At 44.9% G+C, this 14,737-nt stretch overlaps 1 protein-coding gene across 1 annotated transcript; it reads left to right on the top strand.

Moving 5' to 3' along the window:
- Positions 1–529: 529 nt before the first annotated feature.
- LOC311128637 (katanin p80 WD40 repeat-containing subunit B1-like) lies at positions 530–14,696 on the top strand. Its single transcript, XM_084160824.1, has 20 exons — positions 530–713; positions 1,118–1,353; positions 1,472–1,602; positions 1,785–1,902; positions 3,436–3,536; positions 3,637–3,678; positions 4,132–4,215; positions 4,859–4,974; positions 5,149–5,220; positions 5,351–5,501; positions 5,930–6,114; positions 6,491–6,633; positions 6,782–6,829; positions 7,147–7,214; positions 7,379–7,627; positions 9,451–9,600; positions 11,486–11,562; positions 11,726–11,800; positions 11,881–11,997; positions 12,295–14,696. Exons 2-20 carry the CDS (start codon positions 1,314–1,316, stop codon positions 12,428–12,430), a joined length of 2,103 nt encoding a protein of 700 aa, XP_084016950.1. The 5' UTR covers positions 530–713; positions 1,118–1,313; the 3' UTR covers positions 12,431–14,696.
- Positions 14,697–14,737: the final 41 nt, after the last annotated feature.

Consider the following 14,737-nt stretch of genomic DNA (forward strand, 5'->3'; position numbering starts at 1 on the left):
ATTGAAATGACAAGTAAATCTTGCAAATTGGCCATTTATAATGGTTTGTAGTCTTAACATCAGGCATAATAATGGCACAATTGCCAGAAAATAGCCTAACGTTCTTTTGAAGGTTGTCCAAGTGTTTCTTGCACAGAGATTTTGAGATCCTCTGTTCAACTTTCATCCCTCAAACATATTTACAATGAAACGAGTTAATTCGACATCCATTCATGGAAAACGATCTGGCGAGTTTAAAATAAGGGCGAATTATCATTTCTCGTGCAATGAAAACCGATTTTTTCTTCTTTCACCGTTACAAGTTACGTCGATATTCTTGCTTAATTTGCTCGATAACGTTATGGGGAAAGGGTTTATTGGCTAAAAGTGGCAACTCTTCTCTTGCTGCTGAAAAATTGAGCTAGTTTCAGGCTTTGTTTGCGTATTTTAGTAGTCGTTGCGTTGACATTTTAGCTAGACCTGGCAACCCTGAGTGTGTCCACTGAACTTCAGCCATCCGGAAGTGAATAAATGATCTCATCGCAAGGCCAGTTGCTAAGCTGCAAGTGTAGACTGTGGTCGCAAGCAACATGAAATCAACAACAAGGACTGAAGAAGCCAGACAGAATCAGATTAGTAGTTGTTATTAGCTAGCTATTGATTCCGGTTTTAACCATTCTATTTTCACCAATCATAGCTAGAGATATTCTACTGGCAATTAGCTTAAAATGCAGGTATGTTCTGTATTATATTTTGCCCTGCCCAGGACAAGCAATCTAATTAGCTAGCTACTGTACAGTAGCTAGCTAATTGAGCTGTTGTTAACGTTAGCAAGCTATGCTAATTTGCTAGCTAGTAGCTAGCTAATAAAGTTCAACCAAACTGTTTAACCATCGAAATGGCGTTTACTAGCTAGCTAGCTAACAGTTATTAGAATTTGCATGACTTTGTATTTGCCTAAATTGCAGCCCGAAATGAATTGTTACTTTGTTTTGTTTAAGCTAACTAACTAAGTTAACTAAGCCTGCTAACTAGCTAGCGAACCAGCTAGCTAACGCCAACAGCGTAGATTCGACTATCTAGCTCGTAATAATTAGCTGGTTTAAACAGTTTCTATTTTGTTTGCATCCTCCCTCAGCTCCAAGAGAAGCCGACAGTGGACATGAAGCGGAGAAGTTGACATTTTATCTGTCTCTTCTGCCACACAGAGCTAGTTGCTTCTTGTTCATTCATTGGAGAGAAGCTAAAAGTCTCATCATACAGTCAACACACCTGAAGCAACTAGCTCTGTGTGAATAATAACACTGTTGAGTGTTGGATGCCCAAGAATCACCATGGCTGTGGCCAACACCACCAAAACATCATGGAGATTACGTGAGTAGAGTCTCCATTTCACTCACCCTTTCAAGACCCAAATTCAAGCCCCTAATCTTATTGGTTTCATGGACCAAGAGATGAATCCTGGTGTGTTGTGCATCATTTTCTGTTCCAGAGGAGATTGTAGCCCACTCCAGTAATGTGGCGTGTCTGGCCCTGGGGAAGAACTCAGGCCGTCTGCTAGCCACTGGGGGAGAGGACTGCCGAGTCAACATCTGGGCAGTCAGCAAACCCAACTGCATCATGGTACAGACTAGCCAGACCTTTAGGGAAGAAGTGTGTGTGTACAGTTTGATCTCTGCTTATTTCTGGTGGATGCTGCCTGTCACTAAAACATGTATTTCCACCTCTCTCTCACCTTCTTGTCCCCTCTCCCTTTCTCTTCTCCTCTCCCGTTTGCTTTCCCTCTCTCCCTGTCTCTCTCACAGAGTCTGACAGGCCATAATAACCCAGTGGAGTGTGTAAAGTTTAATAACTCTGAGGAGCAGGTGGTGGCTGGCTCACAGTCTGGATCACTGCGCGTATGGGACCTGGAGGCTGCAAAGAGTGAGACTGCATTTCTCCTATATTGTGTGTGTATGGGGAGGTTAGGCGTGTGGGATGTGGAGATGTATTTCTACTAGAGTCAACTAGACATTTACATTACATTTACATTTACGTCATTTAGCAGACGCTCTTATCCAGAGCGACTTACAAATAGGTGCATTCACCTTATAGCCAGTGGGATAACCACTTTACATTTTTTTTTTTTTTTTTTTTTGTGTTTGTTTTTTTATATAATTTTTTTTATTTATTTTATATATATTTTTTTTTTTGGGGGGGGTGGGTTGGAGTAAAAGGGGGGGGGGGGGGTAGAAGGATTACTTTATCCTATCCCAGGTATTCCTTAAAGAGGTGGGGTTTCAAATGTCTCCGGAAGGTGGTGAGTGACTCCGCTGTCCTGGCGTCGTGAGGGAGCTTGTTCCACCATTGGGGTGCCAGAGCAGCGAACAGTTTTGACTGGGCTGAGCGGGAACTATGCTTCCGCAGAGGTAGGGGAGCCAGCAGGCCAGAGGTGGATGAACGCAGTGCCCTCGTTTGGGTGTAGGGACTGATCAGAGCCTGAAGGTACGGAGGTGCCGTTCCCCTCACAGCTCCGTAGGCAAGCACCATGGTCTTGTAGCAGATGCGAGCTTCAACTGGAAGCCAGTGGAGTGTGCGGAGGAGCGGGGTGACGTGAGAGAACTTGGGAAGGTTGAACACCAGACGGGCTGCGGCATTCTGGATGAGTTGTAGGGGTTTAATGGCACAGGCAGGGAGCCCAGCCAACAGCGAGTTGCAGTAATCCAGACGGGAGATGACAAGTGCCTGGATTAGGACCTGTGCCGCTTCCTGTGTAAGGCAGGGTCGTACTCTCCGAATGTTGTAGAGCATGAACCTACAGGATCGGGTCACCGCCTTGATGTTGGCGGAGAACGACAGGGTGTTGTCCAGGGTCACGCCAAGGCTCTTCGCACTCTGGGAGGAGGACACAACGGAGTTGTCAACCGTGATGGCGAGATCATGAAACGGGCAGTCCTTCCCCGGGAGGAAGAGCAGCTCCGTCTTGCCGAGGTTCAGCTTGAGGTGGTGATCCGTCATCCATACTGATATGTCTGCCAGACATGCAGAGATGCGATTCGCCACCTGGTTATCAGAAGGGGGAAAGGAGAAGATTAGTTGTGTGTCGTCAGCGTAGCAATGATAGGAGAGGCCATGTGAGGATATGACAGAGCCAAGTGACTTGGTGTATAGCGAGAATAGGAGAGGGCCTAGAACTGAGCCCTGGGGGACACCAGTGGTGAGAGCACGTGGTGCGGAGACAGCTTCTCGCCACGCCACTTGGTAGGAGCGACCGGTCAGGTAGGACGCAATCCAAGAGTGAGCAGCGCCGGAGATGCCCAGCTCGGAGAGGGTGGAGAGGAGGATCTGATGGTTCACAGTATCAAAGGCAGCAGACAGGTCTAGAAGGACAAGAGCAGTGGAGAGAGAGTTAGCTTTAGACCTAGGCTACCAGTTGTTCTGAGAATGCCATAACAATGTTTTGCTATTTTATCCCAGTCCTAAGAACTTTAATGGGACACAAGGCCAATATCTGCAGCTTGGACTTCCACCCGTTTGGGGAATACCTGGCATCAGGCTCCATGGACACCAACATCAAGGTGTGTATGTGTGCTGCATGAGTGAGTGTTGTTAAGAACTCTACTATGTATGTGGATTGTTATGTGATATCTGTGTTTAAACATACTTTTTCTCTTTCAGCTGTGGGATGTACGGAGAAAGGGCTGTGTGTTCAGGTACAAGGTAAGACTTGCAGCCGTATGTAATTCATACCCAACTGAAGAGCACCAAGGTTAATTATTGGCTAAAGCCTTTTTGTGGTTAGAAAGCGCTGTACTATATTGACCCAGCCCCCTTAGTTTGGCAGGGATCCTGTTTAAAGGAGATGCTGTTGTCTCACTGGCCCTTCCCTCCCAACCTCCCCTCTTACCGACCTTCTCACTCTCTGTTAGAGGCCTGCTGTCTGGTCAGTGGCTGATTATCTTGTTAGCCGTGGGAGTGGGTCTGCTAATCAGCACTAATGCTGTGTGTTTATGTCTGGCAGTAGGACTAAGCCAGGGATTACAGTGAGACGGCGAACACTGTCTTGTCTGCCCTGGCCTGGGGAGGAGGGGCTGGGGACTGACTGTCTGGATAGGAGTAGGGGGCCTGTGTGTGTTTATCAATTTCATATGCAATCTGTGTGTGTTTGTGCAGGGTCACACTCAGGCAGTAAGGTGCCTGGCTTTCAGTCCAGATGGGAAATGGTTGGCCTCTGCTAGTGATGACAGCACCATCAAGGTATGAACGCACCTACACATTGTCAGAAGCTTGCTTTCACATGTTTCTCATCTCACATGACTGTGGTCAGTTTGTGAAGTAGGGCTCTCCAACTTTGTTCCTGGAGAGCTACTGTCCTGTAGGTTTTCACTCTAACCCTAATCTAGCGCATCTGATTCTAATAATTAGCTGGTTGATAAACTGAATCAGGTTAGCTACAACTGGGTCTAGAGCGAAAACCTACAGGAGGGTAGCTCTCCAGGAACAAGGTTGCAGAGCCCTATTGTAAACTCTCAACCTTATGTTCAGAGGGGTTTGCAACAAAGCAGGATTAATGAGTTAGCCAGCTAACTTGCCTAAATATTCTGAAATAACTTTTGAAAAATAAGCTTGAAATGGGCATGGCCTAATTGATTCAACAACCAAAAACACATATTTAAGTTTAACTTTCTTAATGAACCAGAAAATCAATAGTTATTTCTGGTTGGTTATCAGTCAGCTGGCTAACTCATTGATCCTGCTTTGTAGTATACACCTCTGCATAGAAGTTCTACTTCTATAGGCACAGATCTGGGATCAGCTTACCTGATTCTTAAGGGCAACATCATAATATTCCTAGCTGTGCCAGTCAGGAACTCATATTGCCCTCTGACCTTTGTCCTAGCTGTGGGACCTGACTGCAGGGAAGATGATCACAGAGTTTACAGCACACACCGGAGCCATCAACATCATCCAGTTCCACCCCAACGAGTATCTGCTAGCGTCAGGCAGCTCTGACAGGTATGGTATCCACACACACACTCGGGGGTGAAATATGGTAAATAAATACGTATGAGGTAACTGTACTTACGATGGCTTCAACTCCATTACTAAAGCGGAATGCCTTAAGGATGGCTGTGTTTTCCACTGGCTTCATCACAGCTCTATCTGTGTGTGTACGTCTGTTCCCTACAGGACCATCAAACTGTGGGATCTGGAAAAGTTCAAGATGATTGGCTCTTCAGAGGGAGAGATGGGACCAGTCAGGTAAGGGCTACCTTCACTAAGTGTAGTTGGTGGGACACCGCGATATTAGAAGTTCAGATGCAACTAACACTCTATACTGTATATAAACTATCCCTACATCCTTTTTCCTCTTCCCCATTTCTCTCTCCAGGTGTCTGGCCTTTAACCTGGATGGCTGCTGTCTGTACAGTGGAGCTGTGGACTCTCTGCGTGTCTATGGCTGGGAGCCCGACCGCTGCTTTGACGTGGTGCCAGTGGGCTGGGGCAAGGTGGCAGACCTGGCTATCTGCAACCACCAGCTGGTGTGTGAGCATGACATTTTACTTTTTAAATGTTTTACATTTGAGTAATTTAGCAGACACTTATCCAGAACGACTTAGTTAGTGTATTAATCTTAAGATAGCTAGGTGAGACAACCACATTTCAGTCATTGTAATTACATTTACAATGACTGCGAGTGTTAGTGTTTATTATTATAATTTTTTGTGGGAGGGGGGAGTTACTATTTTAGTGGTCCTCTGTAGCTCAGCTGGTAGAGCACGGCGCTTGTAACGCCAAGGTAGTGGGTTCGATCCCCGGGACCACCCATACACAAAAATGTATGCACGCATGACTGTAAGTCGCTTTGGATAAAAGCGTCTGCTAAATGGCATATTATTATTATTATTATTATTATTATTATTTAACTACTGTGTTACATAGTAATACCAATGGATGCTCTCTCTCCAAGATTGGCGTGTCGTACAATCTGACGAATGTTTCGTCCTACGTGGTGGATCTCACGCGGGTGAGGAAGTCTGGCTCTGTGATCCAAGGCGTAATCCAGGACGACGAGCCGCTCACAGAGCCCTCCCCGAAAGGATCCACGCTGCGACGCAACTACGACCGACCCCTGACCACCTGCAGCACACAGAGGTACTGCCCACTTCTAAACGCCGCTATACCTACTTTCTATGGAGCGAATCCTAACCCTAACGTGAGATGGGCACACTTAACTCAGATTTAGCATTTGGCCCTATATGCTACAGAATCTGTTTCAACAAAATCCCATATGAGCTGATTAAAATCGTAGTGGTTCAAATCATGTGGTCCTCCTGTAGCTGAGTTGGTAGAGAATGGCGCTTGCAATGCCAGGCGGCTTCCATTCCCGGGTCCACCCATATATAAAATGTATGCACGCTGCTAAATGGCATATGTTATAGCAAATACTGCATCAAAACAGCATCCATTGGTTTCCATTGTATCAATAAGCACACTATTTGATGTGTGGTTTTGGGGTGTGCTCTTCCAGGGTAAAGCAGAGTTCTGAGTCAGACCGACGCAGTCCAGAGGGGGAGAGGAGGAGCCCCAGCAGTGAGGACGAGAAGGAGTCCTCCGCCGAGATCCGTAACCCTGAGGACTACAAAGAGATCTTCCAGCCAAAGAGCGCCATCTGTAGTCTCATATTACGTCTTACATTTTATTGCTATCTATTCAGTGTTCACACTAACAGCAGAATGCATGTATTACTACATGAACATCTAGCAGTGTCTTAATCATGCTTGAATTTCATACTAAAAGTCTCCTTGTTTCCCCCTTCCAGCTCGCACCCCCCCAAAGAGTGAGCCATTCCCTGCGCCTTTAGAAGATGGTGAGTACCTTCTACCAAGCTGTTAGTATGAGCAGTATTACATGTGTTTGTGATAAAACTATCACATTGATCTGTTGTGTATGAGATGTGTTGCTGTCCGACGTTTCATATTCAAGTTCTTTTATTTGGTGTATTTTATTATTCATGTATTATATAGAAGTACAGAATGGGAGACATGTAATGGAGATGGATACAGAAAGGAAGGGCACAGACAGTCAGTCGAGCCGGGGCTCGAACCCCCGTCGTCAAGGGGCATGTGGGGTCTGCTTTACCAGACTCCGCCACTCATATTCAAGTTCTCTCCCTCTTTTTCTCAGAGAGTTTTGTGGTGAGGGCTAACCAAGGGCTGGTGGAGCTCATGACTCCTATGACTGACAGACAGCAGGTTTGTACTGTATAGCTGTACTGTTGTATGTGTGACTCATTTGTGTTTTGTAATGCTTGAGTGTGTATGTGGGATTGGCTCTGTCAGTGTGTGAGTTTCTCTATGTAAATACGTTAGATTTGTTTCTAGTGTGTGTGTGTGTGTGTGTGTGTGTGTCACTGCAGCCCGGCCTGTTGAAGAACCTTCCAGTGGCCTCGTCCACTCCGGTCCTGAGGGTGGAGCCTACCGTGGTCGCCACGGCGCCCCGTCCCATCCCCGTGGTAACCGCACGATCTCCGACCTCTAACCACCCCCCTGCACCCCACCCAGCCCCCCCACTGGTCGTTGCCATGGCGAAGGCCAAACCCCAGCCTAGCGTCATCCTCTCCACCAGGAATGAACCAATAGGACTCAACGTGGGAGATTTCCTGCCTGTGAGTGTGTGTATATACATGCATAACACCCACACACAATCTTGTTTGTTTCATTTCCCATGGAGAAATTTCACTCAAAGACATCACAATTTGTATGGTTAAATCAAATGTATTTATAAATTAATAAAAACATATTTTCTTATCTTAGTTCTAATACTAATAAAAAATAAAAAATATTCAACAGTCCATTCACAGTAGAGGCCCTCATTCTTCACTCACCCAAGTCTTTCTCCTCTGCTCCTGCTGGCTCTCTCTGATGTCACTGATCAGTCTGCCTAGGGTTTCCCTCACACCCACACTGTATAAGTGAACCCTGCGCTCCACCTCCATGTGCCAGTTGGCCAGGCAGAGTTGCTCCAGCTCAGGCAGGTGCTGGCTGTGCTAGCGGATAATCGCTATGTTTCTGAGCTCGTACCTCCAGTACTGCTCGCACTCCCAGAAACTCTGCCTGGCCACCTGCACAGGCTGAGGAGGGGTAAAATTTAAATAAAGTCATAAGTACATACAAAAATCTGATTTGATTTAATAAGAACCAGTGTAGATGGTAAGGTACTTCTACCTAACATACTGTGTGAGGAGTGTACCCAGGAAGATAGTGATGCTCCTGTGTCATCCATGGTATAGACTGGTCAAATTGCTGTTGCCAGAAGCTGATTTTTGAGAAATCTATCAATCTTAGATAGCAGATGCTAGTCGCATGTGTTGTCTTTTGAATGTATTATTTCTTTCTTTAATTTTATTTAACTAGGCAAGTCAATTAAGAACGAATTCTTGGTTGCCACCAAAACTGAGTTGGCACCTAACAACAAAGATTGCTATACATTCAATTGTGATATAAGATTCAAATGTATTCTTATGGTTTAGAATTGTCATGGAACTGTTTCAAATCAACACATTTGTTTGTGAGGTCATCATATTAAAATGAAAGTGTTTTTGCCATCTAGAATCGTCATGGCAATGGAATTTAGTATATAAGTTAATGTTTTTATTACACTCATATAGCAGTCAATACAAACTGAAATCCATGAACATACAATTTATTAATACACATACAAGTAGCTAAAGAACATACAAGTAAACAGAATCAGGAAGCCAGAATAATTACTGAAGCAAAGTCAAGAAGTCGGCATGGGAGCTGAAGCAGCTTCTTTTGGTAGCATCGAGCGGTGGGAGGCAGAATCACGGTCCCAGGGATGGAGCAGCATGACGGTCACAGCCAGGGGGGAATAGTGGGTCAGGAGACGGGTCCGGAATGATTCAGGAGAGCACCTTGCCGTCCTCACAGCTATCCCGTAGCCTAGCCTTTACTTTGTAGGTAGAAAGACCGCTAGCTAGCTACTCCTTCACTGCCAACAGGTAGCACCCACCTGGATGATGCCCTGGCAGCTGCTGCCGGCGCCAGTAGATCAGAGTGGAATGATAGTCCTCCTATTATTAGCCTCTGACATCACCGAACACCTCTGCCATCTCCACTGTCTTTAACTTCGGACTTCTTCTCGACTACAAGCCCCATAAGATAAACTGGATATAGAATTAAATGGAACACAAATAGTAATTTAATGCATATCTGATACTGATCAACATGTAAAATCAGCTCAACATTGAACCCACCATAGTGGTACAGTTTAAATTCACTCAGAAATGCTGGTACGCATCAAAAATTACAAAAACAAGATGGTCAGCTTTTTAAATATTTAACACATGCACAGAAATGGAATTGACCCCTAACTTTATGTAGGTTTAGGTATGATTGTGTGTGTGTGTGTGTGTGTGTGTGTGTGTGTATTTACCAGGTTATGTAAGTTTATCTCTCTCTGTCCAAGCCTGCTCGGAACAACCGGCCCAGTGTGCTGGGTGATGACGAGGCTCTGGCCCAGATCAGAAAGGGCCATGACACCATGTGTGTGATGCTCACCAGCCGACACAAGAACCTGGACACCATCAGAGCTGTGTGGGGCAGCGGGGACGTCAAGGTATGACACTTAACAGACAACGCTAACACAACATTCACACACCGTTAACATTGCGCAACACCCCATGCTCAAGGTTCAGACAATGTTCATGCAATGTTAACATCACTTGAAATAAATAATTACAGTGAGGGGAAAAAAAGTATTTGATCCCCTGCTGATTTTGTACGTTTGCCAACTGACAAAGAAATGATCAGTCTATAATTTTAATGGTAGGTTTATTTGAACAGTGAGAGACAGAATAACAACAAAAAAATCCAGAAAAACGCATGTCAAAAATGTTATAAATTGATTTCCATTTTAATGAGGGAAATAAGTATTTGACCCCCTCTCAATCAGAAAGATTTCTGGCTCCCCGGTGTCTTTTATACAGGTAACGAGCTGAGATTAGGAGCACACTCTTAAAGGGAGTGCTCCTAATCTCAGCTTGTTACCTGTATAAAAGATACCTGTCCACAGAAGCAATCAATCAGATTCCAAACTCTCCACCATGGCCAAGACCAAAGAGCTCTCCAAGGATGTCTGGGACAAGATTGTAGACCTACACAAGGCTGGAATGGGCTACAAGACCTTTGCCAAGCAGCTTGGTGAGAAGGTGACAACAGTTGGTGCAATTATTCGCAAGTGGAAGAAGCACAAAAGACCTGTCAATCTCCCTCGGCCTGGGGCTCCATGCAAGATCTCACCTCGTGGAGTTGCAATGATCATGAGAACGGTGAGGAATCAGCCCAGAACTACACGGGAGGATATTGTCAATGATCTCAAGGCAGCTGGGACCATAGTCACCAAGAAAACAATTGGTAACACACTACGCCGTGAAGGACTGAAATCCTGCAGCGCCCGCAAGGTCCCCCTGCTCAAGAAAGCACATATACAGGCCCGTTTGAAGTTTGCCGATGAACATCTGAATAATTCAGAGGAGAACTGGGTGAAAGTGTTGTGGTCAGATGAGACTAAAATCGAGCTCTTTGGCATCAACTCAACTCGCGGTGTTTGGAGGAGGAGGAATGCTGCCTATGACCCCAAGAACACCATCCCCACCGTCAAACATGGAGGTGGAAACATTATGCTTTGGGGGTGTTTTTCTGCTAAGGGGACAGGACAACTTCACCGCATCAAAGGGACGATGGACGGGGCCATGTATCGTCAAATCTTGGGTGAGAACCTCCTTCCCTCAGCCAGGGCATTGAAAATGGGTCGTGGATGGGTATTCCAGCATGACAATGACCCAAAACACACGGCCAAGGCAACAAAGGAGTGGCTCAAGAAGAAGCACATTAAGGTCCTGGAGTGGCCTAGCCAGTCTCCAGACCTTAATCCCATAGAAAATCTGTGGAGGGTGCTGAAGGTTCGAGTTGCCAAACGTCAGGCTCGAAACCTTAATGACTTGGAGAAGATCTGCAAAGAGGAGTGGGACAAAATCCCTCCTGAGATGTGTGCAAACCTGGTGGCCAACTACAAGAAACGTCTGACCTCTGTGAATGCCAACAAGGGTTTTGCCACCAAGTACTAAGTCATGTTTTGCAGAGGGGTCAAATACTTATTTCCCTCATTAAAATGCAAATCAATTTATAACATTTTTGACATGCGTTTTTCTGGATTTTTTTGTTATTCTGTCTCTCACTGTTCAAATAAACCTACCATTAAAATTATAGACTGATCATTTCTTTGTCAGTGGGCAAACGTACAAAATCAGCAGGGGATCAAATACTTTTTTCCCTTACTGTACTTGACTTTCAATGTTAAACTCAGACAACATCCTTCAACTGACAGACGATCAGTTTTTGATCAGCTGTTTGTGGCGTCAAGTATGGAGAGATGTTACTGGTTGCCTTTAGGTGTTTTTTGAGTGATTGAGTATTGTGATTGGTTGCTGCTCTCTCTTCAGACCTCCTTGGACTCGGCTGTCTCGATGAAGGATCTCTCTATCGTCGTGGACATCCTCAACATCGTTAACCTCAAACCGTGAGTGGATGTTGAAACGCACGTCCACACACAAACCATTACAGATCTTATTTGGCTAAGGAGGCCACACGCATACTCTCACTGTCTCTCTTGGTGTTGGTATGAGTACCATGACTGTCCTCTCTTAACAGTGACATTAACAGTCATTTGACCTGTCCCCCAGGTCGCTATGGAAACTGGACCTGTGTACTGCTATCCTGCCCCAGATTGAAGAGCTGCTGCAAAGCAAGTATGAGAGGTGAGACAGCAGAGATGAGTGATAACAAATCTGTGTGTGTATAAATGTGTATTAACCTTCTTCTCTCTCTGTGTGGTCAGTTATGTGCAGACGGGTTGCATGTCTCTGAAGTTGATCCTGAAGCGTTTCTGGCCTCTCATCTCAGACACCCTGACAGCGCCCCCCTCTGTCGGAGTGGATATAACACGGGAGGAACGGTGAGTTTCGGCCCCATTTAAATCCTAAACTGGCTTGTACTTTTAACCATCTAACTGTAGTGTGTTAATGCAATGGTCACTAATCCTGGTCCTGGAGAGTTAAACTATGCAGCCCATCACTAAAGAATCATTGTTCTTAAGGGTTCTAGCTCCGTATTCATCCAGTATTGCTTTGGATGGCCTTATTGCTTTAAGAAAGACTCCGATACATTTGGATAGAGTTCAGACTCTGCCACAGTGAGACAGGCCATTTCCATTGCAGATTGTGATTAATGGTTTATTTGTGTTTGAGCCCAGCCACCAGAAGTGCAAGGCATGCTACAAGCAGCTGAAGAACCTCAGCAATGTGGTGAAGAACAAGGCCGACCAGGTGGGTCGCCACGGCAGCGCCTTCAAAGAGCTGCAACTGCTCATGGCCCCACTGGACTACTGACAGTCGACTATGCAATTGGAGACACGCACAGATCCACAGACCCAAAATGGCTGAGCACTGTGCTGTGAGGACTCAAGTCCGACTGACTGATGGCTGCATTCTCTCATCTACCGGAGTGGTAAATTAGGGGACAATCACAGATTCACACTGTGTGTGGATGGACTGAAGCAGTGGACTGAGCGGGATATGAGTCCTGTGTCCAGAAGGAGTCCATGTTAGAACTCATGGAGTAGCTGTGTGCTCAGGACGCAGCTCTCCTATTTAAACACTGGGCACTTATGATTCCTTAATCTGTGTGAGAGTATGTATTTGTGTGAGAAATGATGTCCTCTGTGACCTTGACTTGCCCACCACAGATGAGCACACACACTTTTCATAATTCCTCCACGCACACAAACACCTATGGCACACAGACCTGACTAGGGCCGGGTTTCAATCCATTTGTGGGTTATAGGCATTGCCTTTAAAAGCCGCAATGTTCACGCGGAGATCCTATACACAGGAAAGGCTGCATATGTCGGCTCAATCGGAAATTGCCTATAACCTGCCATCGGATTGAAACCCAGCACGTGTTCAGGTGATTGAAGCAATGATGGGTGTACGGTGTGATTTCTATTGAAATATTCTCTCAATCTTTTTCTACATTCTGTACCTGAGATGTCGACCCTAGATGCACTCTTTGAAAGTATTGTTAACACTAAAAGAACATGTTTTTCAAAAAAAGTTTAACTTTAGGCATGTTTCTGGAGTTGATCAGCAACAAGACTTCCGGAATTGAAAGGAACAACACTTGTTAAGATGTGTGTCATTCCACTCTAACAGAGAGCAGCACTGTTCTAGCTGGTTGGGAAGGTACTGTTTGAAAGGTGCTACAGATGTCCAAAATTAAAAGAACAAGGCAGACTAGCCCATCCACCACTCCATAGTGTGAAATGTATAGGGCACAGGGTAATGTTTAAGGTTTCTTGTAGAATCAGTTGCAACCATAGTTCTACAGTGATCGCAACATTGTATTGGTCCCATTGTGGCATCTGTGAGCACATGGGCAGCGCCATCTCCATTGTGAGTCCATTTTCTTCTGAGTTGGTAAACAAACAAAGGGTGCATACAGTCACCTGGAATGTGTTTAAACAGGTGTCAAGTCAAGGTTGCCGATTTACTGCCACCTGCAGTTATGGAACGTTTGCTCACGAGTATAATTCATTGGCTGATCCCTCCTGATGACCTGGATGGAATTGTGATCCTTACTTAACCCATAGGAAGTCCCACCCAGTTGATTACTTCAAAATGTTGAAAGGCCTCAATGGCACCACAGATTATCTGGTCAATATAATGGATATACTAGTGGCCGCTCTAACAATGAAACGTCTTAAACTGGAAGGCAGTCGGGAGGAGGCGGTACCATTCTAGCCAATGAGAGGGCAGATACAGGCACAACTGTTTCCACAGTCAAAATTGGCTATATCATAGTAATTCATGAAAAATTAAAACCAAAAAGCAATTTTTAGTTAAGGTTAACTGTGGTTAAGGTTAGGTTTAAAATAAGATAAATTGTAGAAATAGGCAGGGTTTGTGACCAGGCACAACTCCAACTGTTTAAAAATTGGGTAGTGCATCATCAGTTCCTCTTTTCATGTTAGTCATTGCATACATTTACATTTTAGTAATTTAGCAGACACTCTTATCCAGAGCGACTTACAGGAGCAATTAAGGGCACCAACAGATTTCAGTCAGCTCGGGGATTCGAACCAGCGACCTTTCAGTTACTGGCCCAACGCTCTTAACCGCTAGGCTACCTGCCACATAGCTTAAAGAGCTATTGATAACTTATCAGAAATGTCCAGATCAACTAGCCCATATAGTAAAAAAGAAAAGTGTCACTCAAACATCACATGAACACACAGACATGGCTAAATGTGTAGAATTGCAGGAAATAAGCTTTAAACCTGCAAAATTCTCAAAACCAACAAGAGGGGTGTGAACAGTTTGTCATGAACAGTGTTGGCTCAAATGCATTAAGGAGGAAAGAAATCCCACAAATTAACTTTTAAGAAGGCACACCTGTTAATTGAAATGCTTTCCAGGTGACTACCTCATGAAGCTGGTTGAGAGAATGCCAAGAGTGTGCAAAGTTGTCATCGAGGCAAATATAAAATATATTTTGGTTTAACACTTTTTTGGTTACTACATGATTCCATGTGTTATTTCATAGTTGTCTTCACTATTACTCTTCAATGTAAAAAATAAAGAAAAACCCTTGAATGAGTAGGTGTGTCCAAACATTTGACTGGTAGTGTATATAACCTC

This window comes from Coregonus lavaretus (genome assembly GCF_964263955.1).
Source record: "Coregonus lavaretus genome assembly, chromosome: 4".
Lineage (NCBI taxonomy): Eukaryota > Metazoa > Chordata > Actinopteri > Salmoniformes > Salmonidae > Coregonus > Coregonus lavaretus.